This window comes from Tachyglossus aculeatus, chromosome 3 (assembly GCF_015852505.1).
Source record: "Tachyglossus aculeatus isolate mTacAcu1 chromosome 3, mTacAcu1.pri, whole genome shotgun sequence".
Classification (NCBI taxonomy): Eukaryota; Metazoa; Chordata; class Mammalia; order Monotremata; family Tachyglossidae; genus Tachyglossus; species Tachyglossus aculeatus.
Genome location: NC_052068.1, coordinates 52,480,237 through 52,506,474, shown reverse-complemented (window position 1 = coordinate 52,506,474; position 26,238 = coordinate 52,480,237). Strand labels below are relative to the sequence as shown.

Sequence of the window (26,238 nt, the reverse complement as noted above, 5' to 3'; positions counted from 1 at the left end):
ATTTCCATGCTCTGAATGTTGACATGCTAAATTAAAATTTTTTGGGTTTTTTTTCTTTTTTGCATAAAAACCATGCGGTTAATGTGTGGAAGCAAAAAACATACTCTCTCTCTCTCTCTCTCTCTCTCTCGCTCTCTCTCTCTCTCTCTCACACACACACACACACACACACACACACACACACCCCAGTGAATTTTCAATTCTTGGTGATTTTTTTTCTTCCTTACACGGCTTTCTAGAATCCTGGCAGTAAGAGCTCACAGTCCTATAGAGAGAAAGAAAACATGTAATGAGCTGAGTTCTTCTCTCCATGGCTTTCTCTGAACTTCTCGGGAAAGGGTCAGGCTCAAAATGAAGCCTAATGCTGCAGTACAAAGCCACTTTTCCCGAATCAGTGACTTTTCTAGATTTAACATCTGTTAGAAGTAGGCCAACACTTATTAAAAGAAGTAGGACTGTCAAATTGTTAGTCCCTTAGAGTAGGTTTCAAACTACCTCATCTTTCATCGGTCATTTAAGAACTCACTCTGACCAAATGGCTACACTTTCAACACTGCCATCTCACTCCTTGAGCTATATATATATATATCTAGGACAGGAATAATTCAGGGCTGGTTACCTCAAATCACCCCTGTCCAGGTGGTTAAAAAAGCTGTAGTAGGAGAAATGATTGCATCACCTTTTTCCCAAAGAGGAATACAAACTCTTTTGAGATCCTACACAAATCATTCCACCTTGCTTCTGCAAGACACTGGAGAGGGACATCTGGGGGCCGGGCAAAGTCTGTTACAGTCTGGGGGATCTGTCGTTCACCCCAATTTATGGCAATGTGACACCCCAAGGAATCTCCCATCCTTTGCTCATTTCCACAGAAAACACCACAATTCTGTTATTATTCTAGCTCCCAGAGTCCCCTTACTGTCCTCTCTGAATGCTGCTGCTAAACCCAGTGTACTTCCTGTTGCACTGGGGACTGCAGTAGATGCCTTAGACTGGAAGATGCAGAACAACCTTTTTTTTAATGGTATTTGTTAAGCACATAATAATAATAATAATTGTGGTAGTTGTTAGTGCTTACTATGTGCCAGGCATTGTACTAAGCAATGGGGTAGATGCAAGCTAATCAAGTTGGACACAGTCCATGTCCCTCACGGGGCTCACAGTCTTACCATTTTACAGATGAGGTAACTGAGGCACAGAGAAGTGAAATGACTTGCCCAAGGTCACAATGCAGACAAGCAGCAGAGTGTTCCTGTTCAAACTTCAGAAATTGGATTTCTCCATCTTGCCAGGAAAATGAAAGCTATCACTGATTTGAGGTAGCAGAAACTCATTTTGTATACCTAATTTTTTTAATGGCATTTGTTAAGGGCTTATTATGCTGCAAGCACTTTACTGAGCAGTGGGATAGAGACAGTGAATCATGTCCTACATGGGGCTCACAGTTTTAATCCCTGTTTTACAGATGAGGTGACTGTGTCACAGAGAAGTTAGGTGACTTGCCCAAGGTTACATAGCAGTCAGGTGTCAGAGCTGGGATTAGAACCCAGGCCCTTCTGAATTCCAACCCTGTGCTCTATCCACTAGGAAATCCTGCTTTTCATGTTTTGTTTTAAACTCCCCAAAGAAAGTCTCAACCAACTCATTCACAAAAACACCATCATCTTTTGGCCTTCACATAGTGCCAGAAGGAAGGTGCAATGGGCAAAAACTTGGTTCTGGTACAATAAGAAGTGTGAGATCCACTGTTCTGGTTGGAAAAATTGTTTGTTGGGGGAAGTGGTCCTTCCAGCCAGGGGAGAGCAGCGCATCCAAGTCAGGAAGGGGGGTACTTCCCAGCCCCATTCAGCCCCTGCTCCCTCTTGGTGGAGCCAGAAAGGGGGCCCTGGGCTGGAGCTGGGGGGTTGTCAATGGATTAACTACAGCTAGACGTCCCCCCCAGGGAATCGCCAATGGAGGTGCCAGGAAGCAGCACCACATGCAGTGTCTCCTAGCCTGGCCCAGTCCAGCCAACACAGCCCCTCAGCTGCCACCTTTGTATCCACTCAGGTATCCACTCTGCTCCTCAAACTCTGTCCTCAGCCTGGTTTTCATGTGGAAGAGGGAGATAGAGCCCTTTCATTTCCTCCCTACTTCCTCCCCTTCTACTCTACCTCCTTCCCTTCATTGCTGCATAGCACTAGAGTGGGGGTCGGGGCCAGAGTCATGGGGGAGGGAGTGGTTCTAGGGAGGAGGAGGGTGACCTCAGGATTGAGTGGGAAGGGGGGCTGACCCAAAATGTGGGTCTAAACTCCTCCTGAACTGTGGGGGACAATGGCTCTGGATGTCGGGAGAAAAGGGGAATTAGGGTGATAACCTCCTTTTGGGGTTTCCTGTCCCTCCTCAATAGGTCAAGGCTCAGGGTGGGAGAGGGAAAAGAAGGGTTTGGACATCCTGCCTCTAGTCTAGTCTGTGACATTGGTGTAACACAGGGCATCTTTGGGGTTCTTAAGAAACTATTTTTTTTTTTCGGTTCAGCAATGCATTCAGACTAAAGGTTCAAATCTTAAAACCTTTGAGACCATTTACAAACCTAGCTTGACTTCCTGGTATCAAAGAGGGGACTTTTCAAAATCAAAATAGTTTCCAAAAATCAGTGGGACCTGGCAACATTCCAAGTTTAAAACTGATCCTGTAAAAAAATGTTTTCCTATGGGGAAGAGTTAAATGTCTGGCAAACAGAGTTGTAGTGTACTAGCCAGTTTGCTTTTTCAGAGACCTCATTCAGGGCTCAGAGTTCCATGCAATATTTCTGGATTGTTTTACTAGTATGCTTATGGCAAGTGAACACTTAGTTGAACAATCCCTTAGGGCTCTAACACACACAAATCTCACTGGACACACGACTCATTTTCCTTTTTCTGACGACATCTTTTGTTTTCTTATTTTTTTCTCTGTCTTGGTTGGCCACCTCCTTCTGGCATAGAGGCAACAAAGTCAATAGAGCAGTGTATTAAAGATTCTATTATTCATAATTTCACTGCATCTTGTATAGTGCATGATGGAGTGACTGCTATAGAAAACTATATAAAAAAATACAATGTGATATTGTTATTTTATAGTAGTGGTGACCTAGTGGATAGAGCACGGGCTTAGGAGTCAGAAGGGCCTGGGTTCTAATCCCTGTTCCGCCACTCATCTGCTCTGTGTCCTTGGACAAGTCACTTCAATTTTACTTCTGTAAAATGGGGATTAAGACTGTGAGCCCTGTGTGGGACAGGGACTGTGTTCAACCTGATGAGCTTGTATCAACCCCAACTTTAAGTACAGTGCCTGGCACATAGTAAGTGTTTAACAAATACGATATAAAACAAGTTACTAGAAAACAAAATTAATTGTGTAATCCAGACAAGTTGGGTTTGTCTCGTGATTGGAAATCATTTGTCTAGGCAAGAGAACCTGGAATGATCTTTTGGCCAGGTGCACCAGGAAGAGTGTTAGAAGGAGCTAAGCTGCCGGCTGGCCCTCTGGTTACTTCATAAAATACTCTTTTATTTTTTTTGGAAGCCCTGTTGTCAATCCTTTTGGAAACCATGAGAAGAGAACTATGAATTCAGGACAGGAGAAGCAAAATTTACAGAAAAATACTGCTAAAGGAAAACCCTCTTCAGAGGGAGAACTCAATCAATTTAAATAAACACTACCAAACATTCAGTATCAAGCATGCCATTTAGAATATTCTTTTTAATGAACTCTGTTTTACCCAAAAGCTTTAACTTTGACCTGAGGTTTATTTCAACAAAACACAGACTGTCTGCAACTACTCTAGTCTCATGCTAAAGAATGCATCAGTAGAAATCAAAGGAAACATCAGTAAAGAATCATTGATGGCCTGTATTTCACCTTCTTGCTGAGGACTTACAATGTCATAGGCTTTTCTAAGAAATTCAGAGAGACAAAATAAAGGTGCTCTGGATATTTACTCATATTCATATCACTTATCTTCCAGATCCAGGTCTTAGAATGAATTTAAACATTTGTAGACTGTGAGATTGAGTGAGTTTCAAGGACTCATATGTTTGAAATCGTAAAGGTAAATGAACTCTGTGATTATTTCATTTTGGCCTTCCAAGCTAAAAACAGGTGGAATAAGATGAAGAGGATGAAAGAAACTTTTGGATGTGAAACCATTCCCTTCCCAATAAGCTCTGTCATTTTTCAGATATCCGAAGTAGTATTATTTCTCACATTGACTGACCGTTCACTGTTGGGCTGTTATGAATAACTCTTCTTCTCCACATGTCTGATTTCTTTTTTTGTCTTCATCTTATAGCCTTCTCCCTGCTTTAAACAAAATGAACACATTATGATTTTATGGCCCTAGGGTTTGAAATGGTAACAGTTCCCCACTGGGTCCCTGGGGCTTTGTTAGGCTAAGGAGAAAGCAGGTTATGCTCCTAGGCCATACAATCCAATGTCTTTAGCCCTCAGTTGAGGTCCAATCCCACAGACTAGGTTGCAGTCTCACTGTAGAAAAGCCTGTTATGCCATCCAACAAACATTCATGAAAGTGAGTAGGTTAGTGGTGAAAGAAAATATTAGTAAGTGGTAATTAAAAAAATACACATCAGCAGTAAATCACTGCATCCCAGAAGCGAGATTCCCCCCATGGGGATACTGACAAGTAGTGCACTTTCAAATGGCATTTTATTTTTAAATCAGCAGAGCTCGAAGTGAAACCCACTACAGAGCTTTGGGTAGTAAAGACCATGAAAATCAGAGATTAAATATACATTAATAGTCTATTCAGGGGCACTTTCTCACAAACATATAAAATTACAGATAAAAAAAGGTACAATCTAGTGAGTGGTTCAACCTTTTCCATATCAGATACTCTTCTGTTAGCAATCTGGATAATATGAGAATTTAGGATTTACAATATTACAGAGGTAAAGACACGATATTGTTTTTGGAGTCTGAGCAACAGTTCACATTTTCTAGTCAGATTCTCCTCCTTTGGTAAAGAGAACCTGTAAAATATATTTTTTTTAAATGGTAGAAGTAGAAGAAAGAAAAGAAAGATGCACACAGGAGCCAGAGGGTTCAACACCATTATCATTTCTTTTGTGGGATATCTATTTGTGATCCAGGGGACAATGACAGAAATATAATTTCTAATAAGAAACCTCTCAGAATCCAATTCTATATTGAAGCAACTTTCACTGAGGCCAGGATTTCTCAAACTCTCTAACGTGTTAGACCAAAATATCATCACACACACATCCCTGGTAATACTGAGCTCCAAGTCAGTGTCTTTGAGGATAGGCGCCCCTGGGAGAAAGTTTCCTTTCCCCAGGAAGATCCTTAGAACAGTTCCAAAGTGCAAGTTGGATAGCTATGAAGTTTTTGATGGCTTTTCAATGAATAGGGAGAATGGAATTCATGTTAAAGATCTGCAATTACATCTAGAAGTTTTGCCTTTCATTCTTCACCCGTTGCACAACTTGTCAAGGCGGTAAGCATTAGGTCTTGCCAAACAGCAAACTCCCAGCCCTTGAGCGGCATTTTCTATCAAGTCATCACAATCAATAAAACTCATTCTGTTGGCCTGGCCCACGCCCCCCCAACCCTCCACCATTACCATGTCACCATGTTTTCTCTCATGAGGGATAGCAATACGTCTTATTACTTTCCGGGTGACCTGCAGGAATGAAAAGTGCCGGGATTTTGGTTTTCTTTTTTCTTCATTTCCAAAGAAGAAAGTAGGACAAAAAATTGTAGCGTTTGGAAAATAAAACTATATAATGATAGGAGAACAGACAAAGCTCAATCGTTATTACTTTTCTCGTGATGATGTTGCCTTCTTCATCGGTAAACTGTTCCTCTGTGACAGATTCACCTGGCATGTTTTTTGCTTCCTCCCCCTAAAGAATGTGTCACACAAGGATTAACAACACATTCCAAATTTGGAAAAATCCAGACCCCAAGTTTCACAACACTGCACACACAAAACACATGCTTGGGGAGAACTTTTTCATGCTACGGGTTAAAGAAAAAAGTAATTCTGACAAAGACCAGATATTTCTAGCACAGATTGGTTGCTTGGTTGCTTCAAAAAACAAGTGACTTCTTGAAAAACTTCTGGCTAAATTATTTAAACAATGAAAGGCAGCCCAGGAGTCAGAAGGTCATGGATTCTAATACCGACTCCGCCACTTGTCTGCTGTGTGACCCTGGTCAAGTCACTTCACTTCTCTGGGCCTCAGTTACCTCATCTGTAGAATGGGGATTGAGACTGTGAGGCCCACATGGGACAGGGACCATGACCAATATGATTTGCTTGTACCCAATCCAGCACTTAGAACAGTACCTTTTAGACTTTTAGACTGTGAGCCCACTGTTGGGTAGGGACTGTCTCTATATGTTGCCAATTTGTACTTCCCAAGCACTTAGTACAGTGCTCTGCACATAGTAAGCACTCAATAAATACGACTGATGATGATGATGAGTACCTGGCACATAGTAAATGCTTAACAAATACCATAGTTATTATTATTTCAATAAACCAGTTACTGAGGGTAAAGAACAATCTCCTCCTCCTGGATTAACATTTGCCATTTTCATATTTTTAGAAATCAGTCATCTTGAAGGGTCATTTGTCAGTCAGCAACCTACAAAACCCAAATCCCTCAGGTTTGCAGCAGATGAGTTACCAAGAATAGATGCTGGTTTTGAGAATTTAAACTCAAATTTTTTGAGAATGAGAATTTTTTGAAGCAGAATATAATCTGGTTTCTAGAATCTCATACTGAATATGGTTTTACTTATTTGTTCTGCTTGAAAGTGCTTTCAGTCAGAAGAATTAGAGCCGGCTAATGATTAAAGAGTGGTGCAGAGAACAGAGAGGAATCTAAGGAGAGAGACAAATGAAGTGAGAGGTGGAAAGTAGAAAAAGTGATAAAGAAGTTGGGATTTTTCAAATAGGACAAGAGAAAACTGGGGACCAATTTAATCAATCTTCCCCCTGGTGAACAGTTCACTCAATCGTATTTATTATTTTAGATGTTCTCTATCTCAGTGGCATCAAAATAAGAGAAAGTGGACTTCCAGGAAATATTGGGATTTACATTTGATATGTTTCCTGATGTGAAGGTGGTTAAATAGTGTGTCAGAAAAGATTGCCTGTAAAACAGGGGAATATTTCCTGTTCCTGAAAGACTTTATAAAATTCCATCTGAAGACTGAAAGACTAGAAGAAGGACTTGGTAGGCTCTAGCCCTAACTCGGTAGGCTCTAGCCCTAGGATTTCTGGGATATCAGTAAGAGAACAGAAAAAAAGCTATATGCCACATCAGATCTACTCTTATGAGGTAGAAAATTTCCTTTCTTGCATTGGGAGCTTAAACACTGTAGAGTTCTGATTGTTCTGTTTTTTTTAAGTATTTGTTTAGTGCTTATTCTGTGCCAGGCACTGTACTAAGCATTGGGATAGATACAAGCTAATTAGGTTGGACGCAGTCCCTGTCCCACATGGGGCTCACAGTATTATCTCCCATTTTCAGATGAGGCAAACAGAAGTTAAGGGGTCTACTCAAAGGTCACACAGCAGAAAAGTTCTAATTATATATCTTTAACCATTCAGACATTTACACAAGTCTTTCAACCACTTGTATTGTGAATGAAAGTGGAATAGATGGATAGTGCTGCAGTAAAACATACCTCCTTTTTATGGTATCTATAAAGCACTTACTATGTGGCAGGCATACAAGCTAATCAAATTGGATACAGTTTGTGTCACATGGGGCTCACAGTCTTAATCCCCATTCTGCAGATGGAGTAACTGAGGCCCAGAGAAGTTAAATGATTTGCCCAAGGTCACACATTAGGCAAGTGGTGGAGCCAGAATTAGAACCCATATCCTCTGACTCCTAGGCCTAGACTCTTTCTCAACATGGAAACATACAGACTTTGATGGGTCACAGTGGGCTAAAGAAAAATCTGACAAATAAGGAATTCAATCTATTGGGGGGGGTCTGTATCATGCAAAAGATGGGAAAAATATGAACAATAAAGCATTCCCAGTGGTGTAGTTGCTTTTTCTTACCAGGCAGCTCAGATTTAGAGTACCCCATACTGGCCATCCACAGAGTGATGTTGCTGTTTAATTTTTATTCCTGGCATATGAGCCTGTTGTCCTATGCTGGGTTTCTGCAAAGTTGCATTCACTTAGCTGCATGGGCCTAGAAGCCAAGGCAAGGCTATGGAGGTGCCTTCCAAACTGAACAAAGAATGCTAGCACATTCATGCCAAAGGTGGAACTGAAATATTAAGGGACCCGTTTTTCTTGCTGCAACATGTCTGGTTGCAAAGGATCCTGTTCATTTATTAGTATCTCTTACACATCATTTAGAGAAAGAAGGAAACTGGCACAGGTCAGAGGAAACTTGAAGGAATATGAGATTTCACTTCTCTGTGCCTCAGTTCCCTCATCTGTAAAATGGGAATTAAAACTGTGAGCCCCATGTGGGACAGGGACTGTGTCTAACCTGATTCATTTGTATCTACCCCAGGGCTTAGTGCAGTGCCTGGCACATAGAAAGTGCTTAATAAATACCATTAAAAAAAGAATATGCAGCAAAACCTGTCAAAGGACTTTTTTTCCTCAGGTGTAGCAGTGGCAAGCTCTGTTCCAGTCCTGCCAAACAGAGCAGGGCCAAGGGCAAAAACAGTAGAGCTTTCTGGGGCTTGGTTCATTTGTAGCCTATTTATTTAAAGGTCTAGACCTTAAACAAATAGGCTATATGTTCCTTAAAAGCAGCAGGGACTGCCCTGCTTCTCAGGGTAACACACAACTATGTGTGTCATCAATCAATCAATCAATCAATCGTATTTATTGAGCACTTACTGTGTGCAGAGCACTGTACTAAGCACTTGGGAAGTACAAGTTGGCAACATATAGAGACGGTCCCTACCCAACAGTGGGCTCACAGTCTAAAAGGGGGAGACAGAGAACAAAACCAAACATACTAACAAAATAAAATAAATAGAATAGATATGTACAAGTAAAATAAATAAATAGAGTAATAAATATGTACAAACATATATACATATATACAGGCACTGTGGGGGAGGGAAGGAGGTAAGATGGGGGGATGGAAAGGGGGGCGAGGGGGAGAGGAAGGAAGGGGCTCAGTCTGGGAAGGCCTCCTGGAGGAGGTGAGCTCTCAGTAGGGCCTTGAAGGGAGGAAGAGAGCTAGCTTGGCGGATGGGCAGAGGGAGGGCAATCCAGGACCGGGGGATAATGTGGGCCAGGGGTCGATGGCGGGACAGGCGAGAACGAGGCACGGTGAGGAGATTAGCTGCAGAGGAGTGGAGGGTGCAGGGTGGCCTGTAGAAGGAGAGAAGGGAGGTGAGGTAGGAGGGGGCGAGGTGATGGACAGCCTTGAAGCCGAGGGTGAGGAGTTTCTGCCTGATGCGCAGATTGATTGGTAGCCACTGGAGATTTTTGAGGAGGGGAGTAACATGCCCAGAGCGTTTCTGGACAAAGACAATCCGGGCAGCAGCATGAAGTATGGACTGAAGTGGGAAGAGACACGAGGATGGGAGATCAGAGAGAAGGCTGATGCAGTAGTCCAGACGGGATAGGATGAGAGCTTGAATGAGCAGGGTAACAGTATGGATGGAGAGGAAACGGCGGATCTTGGCAATGTTGCAGAGCTGAGACCGGCAGGTTTTGGTGACGGATTGGATGTGAGGGGTGAATGAGAGAGTGGGGTCGAGGATGACACCAAGGTTGTGGGCTTGTGAGATGGGAAGGATGGTAGTGCCGTCAACAGAGATGGGAAAGTCAGGGAGAGGGCAGGGTATGGGAGGGAAGACAAGGAGTTCAGTCTTGGACATGTTTAGTTTTAGGTGGCGGGCAGACATCCAGATGGAGATGTCCTGAAGGCAGGAGGAGATGCGAGCCTGGAGAGGCGGGGAGAGAGCAGGGGCAGAGATGTAGATTTGGGTGTCATCAGCGTAGAGATGATAGTTGAAGCTGTGGGAGCGAATGAGGTCACCAAGGGAGTGCGTGTAGATCGAGAACAGAAGGGGACCAAGCACTGAACCTTGGGGGAACCCCCACAGTAAGGGGATGGGAGGGGGAGGAGGAGCCTGCAAAAGAGACTGCGAATAAACGATGCATTCTAATTTCAGCTCCACTATTTGTCTGCTGTGTGACATTGGGCAAGTCGCTTCACTCCTCTGGGCCTCAGTTCCCTCATCTGTAAAATGGAGATTGAGACTGTGGGCCCCTTGTGGGACAGGGACTGTGTCCAAACCGATTTCCTTGTATCCACCCCTGAGCTTAGTACAGTGCCTGCCATATAGTAAGCTCTTAACAAATACCATCATTATTATTATACCTTTCAGATTAGGGAGGAGGAAATACATCTGATTCTGCTCCTTCCTGCCTCCACTCTCCATTGTGATCCATGCCAGAAAGTGGACTGCCAGCCCAAATAATCACCTCGCATTGGTCCTTATGACTGGCCGAAAGGAAGGAACCAGGAAGGGAGAGAATCTCAATGTGCAGGAAAAATTTGTGCTGGCAAAGCACAAGGGGAGGACCCATTTACAAATCCAAAAGGGATGCAGTGATTGAGTACTAACTCCTCACTTTTGTCCTTGAATGTTCATTGGCTTAGGGCTAATTAAGCTTGAGGTTTTAATGAAGTTGTTTAAAAATGTATTTCAGCTGAGGCTATGGTTTTGCTCGATGGAACTTCAAGGGACAGAATTCTCCTGGCTGCGAATGGGGCTGACTGTTACTCCTTTGAGTGCCTCGTTTTCAGCCCTTATTGCTTCTCGGCAGTTCCTCTTTCCTTGTATTGGATTTCTCATGTCTAGATTCTTGGAAAACCTTGCAAATAATAAAACAAGCAATGGGGAAAATGCATTTCTTTTTGTAGCAAAACTTGGACAATAACTCCCTCTTCATGTTCAACAGACCACCACCCTACCCATAATCAAAGCCCTACTAAAATCACATCTCCTCCAAAAAACCTTCCCCGACTGCGTCACCTATGCCCATGGGTTGGTACTCATTAAACACTTTGATATAAACCAGGGATCTTGTTTACCAAGTCTATTCTACTTTACCTTCCCAAGCGCTTAGTACAGTGTGCTGCAGTAAATGCTCAATAAATACAATTGATTGGCTGACTGATTGCCTGGCAACACAACTCACAGCCCAGGAATCATGATCTTGCCTCCTCAAGACTCCCTCTGGCTATTCCTCCCTGAAGTGCACAAAAATCTGTTGAAAGGTAGCAAGAAGCAGTATGGCTTAGTGAATAGAGCATGGGCCTGGGAGTCAGAAGGACCTGGGTTCTAACCTTGCCTCCATCACAAGTCTGTTTTGTGACTTTGTACAAATTATTTAACTTCTCTGGGCCTGTTATCCGTAAAGTGGGGATTAAGAGTGTGAGCCCCATGTGGGACAGGGACTGTGTCTACCCCAGTGTTTAGAACAGGGCTTGGTACACAGACAGTCCTTTACAAGTACTATTATTATTATTATTTTTATTATTGTTAAGACTGGATCAGTCTTTTTTCTGTCTGTCTCAGTCTCATATCAGCCACCAAAGAGTAGCCAGCCTCTTAAGATTTTTTACCAGGTCTTGGGAACCTGTCCTCTTGTTTCTCATCCAACAGTTCCATCCTTGAAAAGGGGATTTTGAAATTATTTTCTAAAAGGATGTTAAACGGGATAACTGTCAGACCAGGCTTCCTTGGTGGCAGGCTGCAAGATGAGTGCAAGTCAGCCTTTGGTGATCCAGGACGACTCTCTAAGATGCTCACCAAACCATGGGAAATTTGGGAATAATCTATTCAGTGAACTCTTGGGTTTTCTGCTGGGGTTTTAAGAGTATGAAAGGCCCAAATAAGCTTTTCATTTGCTGACCTATATGACTCCATACAATTCAATCCATACAATTATGGCTCCAAGGATGAACATTAGTTGCTCATGCTCAAAAAGCACGTCCAGAAGGAACACAATAAGAATGCCACACATTTTCATTACTGCCAAACACATTGATCCGGACAAGAGACAACCTTCCAGGCAGCAAGCTTGAAAACGAAAGAAGAACACAGCCACTTCACCATTTACCACCACCAGGACATGTCAGTAATAGAAAGTCACCCCTAATACGGTGACCCACACCAGGTTGACAGGTTCAGCTTCCTCCTCAATCAAGCCATTCCAATGCTTTCACTTAGCACAGCCATGGAATACCTTTATAATCAAACGTCGGCGAATAACTCTGGTAGTGACTTTCCGTTCCTCATCTGAGCTCGAATCACTTTCACTGCCTTTAAATTCCTGATAAATGCATTTTTTACTGTAACATTATCAGCACAATTAAAGAAAAGACATTCTGAGAAGGGAAATCAGGAAAGAAATCATTTCACTGAACTTGCCCATGTGCTTAGGTTCATACGAGAATAAGACTCTTGGGGAAGAGGGAAATGATTTCTGAGTGGGGAAACAAAGCAAGATTATTTTCAACGGACAGAAGCCATGAGAAAATATAATTTTCTTAAGGGAATTGAGTGATTTTAAAAGCCAATTTTGGGTTGGGGTTTTTGGGCAGTCTCAGAATTGGCTGCCAAAATTGATAATTTCAGCTAGTTGGAGGTTCATCTTTAATAGATTATTAGTTTCCAACAACATGACTTTAGTATAAAAAGGGAGGAGGCTTTCCTGGAGCTGCAAACTAGCCCGAGACATAGCTCCTGATGCCTTCTCTAGGTGTCACACAAAGAAAATCCTGATTCTGAGATGCCAGGAGATCCTGACCAGCACCAAAATCAGACATGGAGTTTGATCCAAAGCTACCCCCATGACTCTGTAAAATAACAACAGCAACAAAAAAATAGAAATCCCAATTCCCTCTCAATCTACCATGAAAATCTTTCAACTGCCATTTCTTTCTTAAATTTGTATACTTAGGAGGCATTTTTGAGAACTCATCTGCGGGGAGAGGACAAAAAGGAAAACTTTAATGGAAAAGGGCTCAGGGGAAAGTTAATTGCTTAAAATAATTCTGTCGTTGGGGAGACAATACGTTAGAAATAACATTGAAAAGTGTTGTGTGGAAGAAAACTACTATTTAAAAAATGAAATCTTTATATTTGAGCAGTGATTACAAGTTTTCTACTAGTAATGAAACATCATTCTAGAAAATGTATTAGAGTTTAATGTGAGTAATTCTCTATGAAATACACAGACTTTATTCCCATGAAATTAGGGCTTAAATCATGCTTGAAATATTATTTTGTATATTACTCAGGGGGAAAATATGCTCAAACACAAACAATGAGGAAAAAAAAAGAAAACTACAGAAAGAATTCTGGGTGTTATTCAGCAAGACAGACAAGATTTTGTGATTCTGGTGCCAAAAAGACAGATGCCATCCTGGCCTATTTGCCCTCTGGCATATACTTAATAAATACTATTCTAGGTTGTCGTGACATTTACACTGCCCTTGTGTGAAATTTGCCTTTCAAATAAATTCTCTGCTGCCTCCACAGAAAGACTATTGCCAGATGAAATGTGCTTCAGTCTGCATAAAAATACTTAGGGAAAATCACTTGCTGCACTTGCCAAGGATAAGCATTTCCTTTATTTTTGGAAATATTTTAGCAAAGTAACTAGAACCAGGGACAGGAGTTGTTGAATTCAGCTGAGCCTAGTGTCTAAGGGCAAGACTGAGGATATTGGAAGATGATTCTTGTATAAACTGAGGTCCCACAGAGGCCACAAGAGGGCGTTGCTAGATCAAAGCCAGTGGTTAAGCTCCTGGTCCATCCTCATTAAAACGGAGAACTGATCTAGGTTGAATATACAAATTCTAAATAAGTGTGCCCCGATGGTTCACTTAATATACAGTGTCAGCTTTGGGAATGGGACAGGATGAGGGGAAGGCAGCAGGGAGTAGGGCCTAAATCTGGGACCGGAGAGGAGCGGAGAGTGGGAAACCACAGGGGAGTAGGTTGAAAGGAAGCCATACCACAGAAGAGTGAGTGCAACCATCAGACAAGAAGAAGAGGGAGGGAGGAACCCAGAGGACAGCGGGGAGCAGGAAGCCACAGGAAACAGATAAATGGGCAGTCAGTAGGAACCAGATCTTGGTCCAGAAATGGAAAAGAAACTGGAAAGAGGGAAAATAAACTGGCCTCCTCTCCTCTGGTTTCCTGCCAGCTCTCATCTCCCCGCCTCTCAGTTCTATTTCACTATGGCTTCCCATACACTTAGTACCCGCTCTGCCCTTTTTCGATTGCCCTGTGGATTTCTGCTCTCTGATTTCTTATCCCCTCCACTTCTCTAGAAGACACTCTGCATTAACTGAAATACACTTCAATCTGTCTCTTGATCTGTCTCAAGCACATGCCTGATTTTTTGGAAGGCAAATTTTTTTCAGCTTCTTCAATCAATTATTTTAAGAATGTCAGCTATCCTCCATCTTTGGCTTTTTTGGCTGTCACTCCATGAAGGAGGAAATGAGAAAGAGGAACAAGAAGCAGAATGGCCTAGTGGGTAGAACACAGGTCTGGGAGTCAGAACCACCTGGGTTCTAATCCCAGCTCCACCACTTGTCTGCTGTGTGACCTGGGGTAAATCACTTAACTTCTCTGTGCCTCAGTTACCTCATATGTGAAATAATAATAATAATGGCATTTATTAAGCTCGTACTATGTGCAAAGCACTGTTCTAAGCACTGGGGAGGTTACAAGGAGATCAGGTTGTCCCACGGGGGGCTCACAGTCTTAATTCCCATTTTAAAGATGAGGGAACTGAGGCACAGAGAAGTTAAGTGACTTTCCCAAAGTCACATGCTGACAATTGGCAGAGCCGGGATTCGAACCCATGACCCCTGACTCCAAAGCCCGTGCTCTTTCCACTGAGCCACGCTGCTTCTTGAAATGAGGATTAAGACTGTGAACCCCATGTGGGACATGGATTGGGTCGAACCTGATTAGCTTGTATCTACCCTAGCATTGTACTAAGTCTGGCACACAGTTAGCATTTAACAAATACCATTAAACAAACAAAAAAACAAAAAAGCCTTAGCTACTGCACTCTGCCTTAGCAGTAAGCTCAGCTAGTGTGACACACCAAATACTGTGTATACCCAGTTCAGGTTTGCCTCTTTTAAGGGAGTACACTGAGATGACATTGCTCTAAAGGCCTGAGTGAAACTGAGTGGGACAAAACAATTCTTATTGCAATAGAAAAATTTCTGCAATGAGCAATCTAGTTAAAAGTGAGTCTAATCGTATTTAGATCTTGGACTACAAAGTCTGAAAAGAGATACGAATGCTTGAAGGGGGCTCCGCTGGGGCAGGAGAAGAGAAGGAGGTGGGGATCATTTACCTTGGAGCAGCAGCCAGCCAGCCGTGAAAGAGTCGCACCGGGACTTTTGACCTGATTTTTCAAGGGACAAAAAGTGTGGCTGTTTTCTGAGATTATCCCAAAAGCAAAGCTCTTTTGGTCTACAATTGCTGTGCTCTACAATCTAGCCACAGTGGCTCCAGCCAGACCTATTAAACTGATCTGGACTACAGGTCACATTTCTCAGTAGAGTGCAACAAATAGGGGAAAACCACTTCTAAGGTTGAAAATGTAGCTTAATCTTCATCTGTATTTAATCATTTACTCAATTTGCCTGGTCATGGGGGAAATTCTTCTGATACAGAGGGCACCAACTCATACCCTCTACAGTCTGTGCAACAGCTCTGATTAAGTAATCTTCTTCCATTCCTGGTACCTGAAGCAGCCCTTTGCTATTCACTTCCCACCCCTCTTTACCTGCTAGTTTCTTTCCACATCCACAGTATATATATATCCATCTATATAACTATACACACACACAAATACTGTAAACTATTAGTGTCATTTCCTAAAATCTATTTTGACAAATAATATTCTGATTTTTAAATAGATTTTTATTCTCTAGACCTCTCCTTTGGATTGTAAACTCATTGTGGGCAGATAACAAGTCTGCCATCTCTGTTGTAATGTACTCTCCCATGCACTTAGTACAGTGCTCTGCACATAGTAAGTACTCAATAAATACCACTGGTTGATCAATACATCTTTATAATCACATTGCTATATTGAAAATTTGGCAACCTCTTCCATATGTTAGGTATATTTGAGTATTTGTTATCTCTCTTTAAGAATTATGTTGCTTAAATAGCCCAAGAGTCAGTTAAAAAAAATCTCACAATGTTAGTGGGTGTGATTCAGTGACTCAGTGGTACAATTAACAGCATTTTCTAAATTTGGACCAAAGGGAAGATCTAGCAGATTCCTACATCAGAACACAAAACTGATCTACCCTAACTCTGGAGAGGATGATACCGACTAGCAAGGAGAATCTATAAATCAATAAACTATATTTATTTAGTGCTTACTGTGTGCAGAACCCAGGGAGAGTACAATAAAACAGAGTTGGTAGACATGTTCCCTGCCCACAATGAGTTTACAGTCTAGAGGACATGCTTACAGTTTAGAGGATGAGTTTACAGTCTAGAGGGGAAGTAAAGAAATTAATAATTCATGAATAATTCACAAGTGGGATAATTGGATACTGGAAAACTGAGGGCTTAACTTAAAACAAGGGGATTTTTATTCTTCTTTAGTCCATGTTATTTCTCTTCACAAACGATACAATTAAAAGAGGAATTTACTGAAAAGGAGCTTTACATTTGCCAAGGCATCATGAGAGATTTGTCACAGTGACTTAATTCAGAACATGGAGTAGAAAAGAAAACTCCCCAGGTACAAACTAGGGGAACAGGCCCCAAGGGAGGACAGTGTATTCAATTCCCTGTTTAAGTGAAGGATTCCCCCCCCGCCCCCCCCCCAAAAAAACAAAAACAACTTTAAAAAAGCGCTGAAAGTAAAAGCAAGAAGTCGTCATGTGTTTGGAAAACATGAAATTTTGATGTTCATATTCTTTGAGAGTTCAAGGAATAAAACCACCTAAGGGCATGTAAAACAAAGAAAACTCTTGGAAATAGGAAATTAGGACTGAGCAATTACGGTTTCAAGTAACCCTATCGGGAAAAGGTTTGTGGAAAAAAATATTGAGCACTTAAATGAAAAGAAAATGGTCAGTTTAGATTTACTGGCAACTTTTCATCATCCTCTGGTCTTCTGGGTTTTCTGCAAATCAAAAATGGGGTAGTGGGGATTCTCAGATGGAAAATCAGACCCTGAAAAGGTGATTCTCAGGTGTGAAATCAATTTCTATTGACATTTTTCTCAGGGGGAAAAGACTTCACTCTGAGACCAAATTACATCAAGAAATGTGGGTGTCAATGACTATCCAACAATAAATACCAGTCTCATTTTAGATACAGAAAGTGATTTTTTAACCTTAAAGTCCCATCAGAAATAGCAGTTAAGGTTAAAGGGTCTTACAGGAGACCCAAAGATAGGCTGGTTGTTAAATAGGTCAATGGATATTTGACATAAAAAATACAGTATAGAGGCAATGGGGTACCACCAGCTCTATAGAACTTCATGGGGTTTGCCTCTCCTGGCAGAAGACTTAGGATGCCAGGATTCAGGAGCCTCGGAGTCCTAGTGCACAGATCCTTTCCGCTAACCAACTCTGTCATCCAGAACAAGTTGCTTCATTTCTCCATCCCTTGCTTTCACATCTTGAAGGATGGGGCTACAAATACCTGCCTTAACTTCTCTCCTAAGGATGCTGGGAAAGCGAGAAGTGAAAATGGTTTTTGCTCTGCTTGACACCACAGGCAGTTACCTACCAGAACCCTGTGCTTGGTGCTTAATGGGAAATCAAGGAGGTGCTGGGATTCATTTGATCAGCATTGCCAAGGTCAAAGGGCAAAATATGAAAGAGCAAACACATGGTGGGAATTAAGGAGGAGATCAGGGCAACGGATTGCCAATCCCACAGCTGCCGGGGCTGAAACACAGCACAAATTCAACCTCTTCAGTGTCATTTGGAATTTAAAAGATTCAGGAGAAGTGCAAAATGGAAAAAGGCATGGTCTGTTTCCAGACCCTTCAGATAATGAAGAACATTTTCAAATCAACAGAGAACACTGCATAACTGGATATCATACCTTATGGTCAGATATTCCTGCTCCCTCCTCCCCCTGGAGGGTAAGCCTTGGCTTTCCATCTCCGGGAGAAGTCCTATTTATCTTTTTCCCACTGACAGGCACGGAGGTTTTAGGCTCTTCTGTTGCTGGCTTGCTCATCTCTTCTACAGACTTCTGGTAGCCTGTTAGCGACGATGTTTGTTCTTCAATACGAATGGGACCTTGTGTTTTTGATTTCAGGGTCTCTCTATCTTTCTGTTTCCCTACATCATTTTGTGAATCTGTAATATGAGATTTAGTCTTTCCTTCTGGAGTACCTTCGGAGTGATTTCCGTTGGCTTCAAATTTTCCAACTTCTCCTTTAAGATATGAGGTAATAGAATCCCTACATTGGTCAGGGCTACACAAGTTGAAAAATAGAAAGTTAGAACCAAAATATATAGCTAGAATACATATCCATATATATACATATATAATGTTAATAATATAATATGTTGCTAACGTTAATTATATATATATTATTTGGGTGCCTAGGCATATATAAAGACATGTTCCCTGCCCACAATGAGTTTACAGTCTAGAGGGAATGTTTACAGTTTAGAGGATGAGTTTACCGTCTAGAGGAGAAGTAAAGAAATTAATAATTGATGAATAATTCACAAGTGGGATAATCGGATACTGGAAAACTGAGGGCTTAACTTGAAACAAGGGGATTTTTAAAATCATGAAATATCTGCTCGGATGCCTAGACACCCAAATAACATATCTGGAACACACAGAAATTTCTGATATGCAGCATTGTGATTATGGTGTAATTCACTAATTGTCCCAAAATTTAACTGCATCTATCTTTTATTCATCAGATGTGAGAACATTCCTACTCTCACATAGGGATGCAGTATGCCCTTGTGGAAGAGCAAGGGCCTGGGATTTAGAGGACCTGCTGTGTGACCTTGGGCAAGTCACTTCACTTATTTGTGTCTCAGTTCCCTCATCTGCCAAATGGGAATTCAATGCCTATTCTCCTTCCTACTTAGACTGTGAACCCTAGGTGTGACCTGATTATCTGGTATCTGCCCCAGCGCTTAGTACAGTGCTTGGCATATAGTCAGTGCTTAGCAAATATCACAATTATTATTATGTTCACTTCAGTAATGGTTTTCCATACAAATGTGTTGGGAGTTCTTTTGGTAATGGCCACTATTTTTAATGTGCATCTGATTCATCGCCTCCAGGTCCTGTTCTAGCAGCATAATAGTAATATAACAATATATTCTAGAGCTAAAAAGAGACTGAAAAGCATGGATCAAAGGGAAAGAGGAACCTTAAAATCCTTCTGATTCTGACCTAGACGAAATTACTTCCTGCTTTGAAACTCATTACATGCTTACAGCTTTAACTGGATCTCCTCCACTCTCCAAATTCTTGGTTTTATGTTAATTTTAACTTCTCAGTCTAACTTTCAATCTCAACTTCTCTACTGCTGCTAACTCATCTCTATTTAACATTTCTTTATGCTTTTGCTTACTACTCACGTTTTATTCTCAGTACATTGTTATGTAACCACTGCAAAGGATCATTTCCTATTTGTTCAAAGCCTAAGCTTCTCTCCTAAATTTTTCCCTTAAATTCAATTCTCCTGGGATGAACCTACATTTTCCTGCTGCAGGGCCAGTGAGAGCTAAGCTCAGGGGAACCAAACAATTGCCTCCTGAGTGTGAATTCTTCCTCAGCCCTGGTGAGTTCTTGTACACTTCCCCAGGTGTTCCCAGGAGACAGTTCTGAATTACACTTTTTACTCAGATGCTCTGATGATAAATTAACAAATCCTCAGATTAATAAAGTTTAAAATGGGAATGCCTTATAAATTAACAAATCCTCAGATTAATAAAGTTTAAAATGGGAATGTCTTAATAGCATCAATCGTTTCTCGCTTCATGTTTCCAAGCTGGAATGTAATGGATTTAGAGACATCATCCTGTGTCTCTGTCATGTTCTTGGTCACCCAACCTCTCAGGTTTGTCTCTTCCCAGGAAATCACAACTTCTATTGGATTGACTCTTCCCTCCCCTGCTTCCTCATCCCCACATTCACCCCAAAGTGTGACATGCCTCACTACACTTCAGGGGTAGCATGGAACAGCTAAGAAGGAAGGGAATGCCTGCTGAGGCTATGCCATTAGAAGTGAAGGGTTTTTTTTTAACTGAAACCTGTGTGGGGAACAGGTTCAGCAGGATTCTGAGTGTTCAGATAGATAGTATATCTGGCTAATGGGGACAGAAAAAAACAACATGGCCTCTAAAATGTAAACTCCTTGTGAGAGGGGAAATCTACCAACTCTGTATCGTACAAGAGCTTAGTAAATTTCCCTGCACACAGAAAGTGTTCAATCAATATGACTGATTGATGCCAAGTTGGCTGCCCTGGTAACTATCTGCTGGTGATAGTGCCATGGCACAGCTTCAGCAGTAACGCTGCTGTCATTCTAGTGACAAATGAGCTTTGTATGTCAAACTCTCTCACTGATTTCCTAACGTCCTTCCCCCTGACCGCCAACCCACTTGTTATACTATAAGCTCTCTAGAATGCAAGCTTCTTATAGGCAGGGAATGTGTCCGCTAACTGTTGTACTCTCCCAAGTGCTCTGAACATAGTAAGCATTCAATAAATACCACTGACTGATTGATTATATCCACTGCCCGAGAAGAAACGTATCTAGCAGGGCCTGGAACATTTGAGTGGCACTGAGTGAACTATATTTTTATGCAGGTCATAATGTTTTAATCTTGATTTATTACTAAATTCTAACCATTCCCTAAAAATGCCTTAGCTGAAAAGGGAAAAAATATAAGAAGCAGTTAAAATTTAGAAACTACTTTCCATATCAAGTTTTCAATTAACCATGTAAGGGTCTGGAAAACAGTGGAGGTGGGAATATAGACAGGTGCACTAGGCTAAGTTAAAAATGACTGACAACTCATAGGACCATAAAACTTTTTTCTCAAATAGTATTTACTATGTGCCAGGCACTGTACTAAGCACTGGGGTACTACATGGTAATCAGGTTGGACACAGTCCATGTCCCACATGGTGCTCACAGTTTAATTCCTATTTTACATATGGGGTAACTGAGGCACAGAGAAGTGAAGTGATTTGCCCAAGGTCACACAACAAACAAGTGGCAGAGCTGGGATAAGAACTCAGGTCCACTGACTGTAGACTGTAATCTCACCTCTAGGTTGTAAATTTGCTGTGAGCAGGGAATGTGTTTGTTACATTGTACTTTCCCAAGTGTTTTACAGTGCTCATCCCACAGTAAGTGCTCAATAAATCTGATAGATTGACTCTGACTCCCAGCCCCGAGCTCTTTTCACTACACCACTCTGCTTCTCAAGCCTTAAAATAAAGTTGCCACGCCTTCCAGCTGCTGCTTGACCCAAAGCCACTTGTTTTGCTGCTGTATTTTCATTTGGGTTGTGCTTAACAAGTACCATTAAAAAAATAGAGGAGGATATGCTGCAGGTGATTGGTAATTCGTCTTCTTGCTGGGAAGCTCACATACCACTACCATTCAGTATTATTTTAAGTGAGGGATGTCTTTTTTTCATTATGAATCAGTAAACATTCTGAGAAATGGAATTGGTCAGGCATCAAATCTCAAACTCCTATTTTTCCTGTTAAAATTGCCTGGGTGATGGGTGGTTTATACATGAAGCAGTAGTGCCCAGAATTTACCCAGCTTTCACTGTCATTCTGCCCACCTTAGCTCTCCTCAAAAATCTCCAATGGTTGTCCATTCCTCGCCACGTCAACTCTCGACTATTGTCTTTAAGGCACTCAATCAATTTTCTCCCTCCTACATATCCACTCTCTTCTCCCAACAACAACCCAGCTTGCACTCTTTGTTCCTTTCAAGCTTAACCTACTCACTGTGTCTCATTCCGGTCTCTCCCACCACAACTCATATCTCCTTGCTCCCACTCTCCCGCTCTCCCAGTTAGAGAAGCAGTTGGGAGTAGTGGATAGAGTACAGACTTGGGAGTCAGAAGATCATAGGTTCTAATCCTTGCTCTGCCACTTGTCTGCTCTGTGACCCTGGGCAAGTTACTTCACTTCTCTGTACCTCAGTTACCTCATCTGTAAAATGGGGACTGAGACGGTGAACCCCACATGGGATGGGGATTGTGTCCGACCCAACTTGCTTGTATCTACCACAGTGCTTAGTACAGTGCGTGGTACGTAAGTGCTTAACAAATGCCATTTTTTAAAAAAAGAATCTTTCTCTTTTAGTTATGATAAAAAAAAAAGGAGAGCGCACAAAATACTGTTTTCCAAGCACAGGCGTACCTGTCATCTAGTCGATCGAGTACGCCACCAATCATTCTGCATCCCAGGGGTGGTGGTGATTCTGTATTGTCACTAGATGCTTCATTCTGCCAACCTGTAATTGAAGACATTTCCTGTTCTGCTTGCTGAACGTGCTTAAGGATGGCCTGCACTTTTTCCTCTGTCATCTCCTCAGTCTCCATACCTTCTTCAAGATGAATGTCCTCAAATAGGGACTTGAATTTTTCTTCTGTCATTTCCTCATCAACACCAGACTTTCCTCTCTCAAGCTGCTCAGAACTCACTCCTACTTTTCTACTCTTTTCTATTCCTGTTGGCTTTAAGTGATTACCATCTTTCGGTTCTCCAGAAAGACATCCAATATACTGAGGGTACTTCCGGAGGGTCACATCTTCCACCAAACGCCTCTCATCTCTCTCGGCAGCTTTGCATACTCTTGTCACTGGCATCAGAAATTCAAGTTTGCTGTCATCCAGGGAAGTGTCTTCTGCTGCCACCACGGGAGGTCCTTCTGTTGTAAAATCTATATTTCCCTGGGAGGTTACTACCCCATCACTCAGTCTACTGGGAGTTCTAATGGGCGACTCTATGCTAGCGATATCACTAAAAAAATCGTCTTGATGAAAAGGGGTGGGTGGTGTGTTGTGCAACCCCGTGGGCATTTCCATTTCCGTTTGAAGGGTAGTATAACCTATGGAAGACAGTACATTTGGACCGACTGAAATGAAGTATGCAACAACAAAGAAAACATGAATGAATGAATGCAAAAAAATCACCGACTAAGAAAGTGAATAATGGAAAGCTAAAAAATGTTGGTCATTTCACTGGTCTAGCAAAATTAAAAGCAACCAAAGCCAGCTGCTGCTAAAATGCAACCACAGTCAAAAGAATGCTATTAGTTTAGGGAATTTTTTTTAACAGATTTGGATGCCAATTTAGTAATTTTATAATGTCTATTAATGAAAAAAGTAATTTAATTATACCCTGGTAAAGTTGGGTGATATATCATTTGTATCTTAGCTAGCTAAACATCATTATCTGGAGAGACTGCATTTCACCATCTAGAGGAAAGAACAGATATGCCACAAACCAACAGCTGTGGCAAGTGAACAGGTTGACAACATTTTTCTTGGGGGGGGGGAGGGGGCAGTGTTTTTTTTTTAATTGTATAGTCCAGCTCTAAAATCCAACTTCACCTTTTATTTTTTTTAACACAGCTTTACCCAGATGTAGCAGTTTGCATGAAGAATAATATTTAACTAAGGATAGTAAGGGTCCAGTGAGTCTCAGAACAGCCCAGGTAATCTTAAGAGGAAGCATATCAAGAAAGGATTAAAAAGCAGAGACACCTACAAGGACATGATCTAAATAAAGATTTCAGGTACAGTAAAACTATTCAGATGAGAGGACTGTGGTGAGTAAGCAGATCTTGGTGATGTTGGAGACTGAGGTAATCTTGGTGATATAGGTACACTCAGAACCACTGATCAAATAAAGAGAAAAAAGAAAAGGTGAACACAGGAAAAGCTAATCACATGGGTTAGTTTGAATACATACAATGAATGATATGAAGTTAAAACCCTGTAAATTATATGAGATATTCAAAATGAGAAGATATGTTTCTCTATTCAATTCAATGGGTTACCTAGAAGAGGTATTTTTTTCTGCCTCAGCTGAAAGGATGGTAGAGAGAGAGAAAGATCTGGCCTTGGTGAGGAAAGACAGTTCTAAGAAGTTTCAGAGGTGAGGAGAGATAGAAAAAAATGGCTCCCAAGCTTGTTTTTTGCATGGTGGCAAATGTGAGATTCAGATTCACATTTGCAGCCAGCCTCAGCACACTGGTAAAGTGGAGTCTGGATGAAAACCCTGTCGCTTACGCAAAATGCCCACAACTATTTTTTCCAACATTCAAAGAGAAAATATTTCTCTACAGCAATGTGATTTGGTAGTCAGGCTGATTGATAATGTGTGTAATTTAAATTCATGACCTTACAGTCCAAAATGTTCTGAATATACAATAAAAGGATTCAGAAAAGTAGCTGGAGCATAAACTTTAACACAATGGACTACCACTTCACCTAAAGGCAAGGATATTTAGATTGCAGATTTTAAAAATCCCAAGTAAGATGGGTAGCAATGGTATTCTCAGAACTGGGAGGGGGAGGGCCTAGTGGAAAGAGCATGGGCCAGACAGGCGGGAGACAATCTGCTAGTCCCAGCTTTGCCAGTGGCATGCTGTATGATCTTGGGCAAGTCGCTTAACCCATCTGGGCTTCACCTTGTAAACCAAAACTACATGAAAATTAGTGGTTATATTCAAACAACCTCCTGAATCTAATAGCTTGCAGTCTTTTACTCATCACTCAACAGATATGGGTTCCATCTTAAAAGAAATGGCAATGTAGTGCCCAATATTTTACTAGATGAGCAAACACTAGTTGAGTATGAGGAGACACAGGAGGCTCAAGAAACTGGACAATAATTTTCTCATGTGTCTACATGAATTGACAGTGTTGGATCTATTTTCAGAATACAGCTCATTCACCTGACAAAAAAGAGCCCATTACCTTTGGACTCACCAATAAAATTAATATTTGTTTTGCTATTTCACTTGAGAATTGCCTTGCTAGTAAAGTGAAAATGCAAAAGGTAAATTTTTCAATGGACTAAAAATCTGGCCATTAAAAACAGGAATGGCTAAAGAAATAAGAATTCAGGTGAGATGATCCTCCTGTTTACCATACATTTTTCTTGCCTCAACCTGTACATTCCAAAGCACATTAGAAAAATTTACACATTTGAGGGCAACAGCTGAATGTATATGTCCACACAAGCAAAATGTATGGCAGTTGTAATTCTGAAAGAAAGGCAGTTCTGAAAGTGAGAACATGAATCAAGAAAAACTTGATTCCTTTTCAGTGTCTGACTTATTAGCCTGCCACATAATATTGGATAACTGTATAAATACAAACAATGAATTACCATCAACAGTATCATGAAAAACATTGTTTTCATCTGCAAAACTTCTGGTGCCTGAAATATTTCCATAATCAAATATTGGTCCTTCCAGCAGGGTCACTATATCTATTCGATTAATTTTTGTCAATACAGAAGTTAAGGCATCAGCTGAAAAGGAAAAAAAAAATATGAGAAAAATCTTACTAACACAGATATATTCTCCGTATTAAGTGTGTTCAGTATTCAACCAGAGGTGGGACAACTATATCATTCCTCATGCCCGCCCCAAACATTACAACTCCCATCACCTCTCCTAGTCCTGTGCTAAATGGCCACATCAAAAGAGGACAGCTTGGTCTTCAAAAATGAGTGATCCATGACAAATGTGGCACACTGAGTAGGTCTGACATACAGTAATTAAAAACCCAAAAATGCTTGGCTGTGGTTCCCTTACATCTCCAGGAGGTATAGGGATCATAAAGTCACTCCAGACTGATCTCTGGGGAGAGAACTTTTATCCACAGGATCATTAAATGAGGTCTGGGAGGAGGACTCTTATGCCGATTGAATCTTCACCTCTGGAGGTGTGGCTTGTCCCTTATTATTTGTTACCAGTAACACCGTTGTAAAGATAGCTCAACTGATTCATTGGAAGTGGGCTCTCTCCCTGTCAGAGGGCGTAGGTCGTGCAATGGTAGTGGTGGAGATGCGGGGGCCGTGATTTTGCAGCCCTTGGTTGCCACACCAAGTTTTTTCAGGATTTGCAGTTCCAGTAACATTTCTCACCTACTAGTCAGTGTTACTATGGCTATAAATCCCAGAAGA

General features: G+C 41.5%; 1 protein-coding gene across 23 annotated transcripts in view; it reads right to left on the bottom strand.

Moving 5' to 3' along the window:
• Positions 1-219: 219 nt before the first annotated feature.
• ANK3 (ankyrin 3) overlaps positions 220-26,238 on the bottom strand; it is a 710,530-nt gene continuing 684,511 nt past the window's right edge. For 22 of the 23 annotated variants that reach the window (XM_038743727.1, XM_038743734.1, XM_038743724.1 and 19 more), the window contains 5 exons: positions 25,438-25,581; positions 22,456-22,549; positions 18,130-18,508; positions 4,238-4,323; positions 220-265 (listed from right to left, as the gene is read on the bottom strand). In XM_038743727.1, coding sequence (XP_038599655.1) covers positions 4,255-4,323; positions 18,130-18,508; positions 22,456-22,549; positions 25,438-25,581 — 686 coding nt within the window. In that variant the 3' untranslated portion in view covers positions 220-265; positions 4,238-4,254. Of the gene's footprint in view, positions 266-4,237; positions 4,324-18,129; positions 18,509-22,455; positions 23,147-25,437; positions 25,582-26,238 lie in introns of all 23 variants that reach the window. The other variant, XM_038743748.1, reaches the window with a different exon arrangement.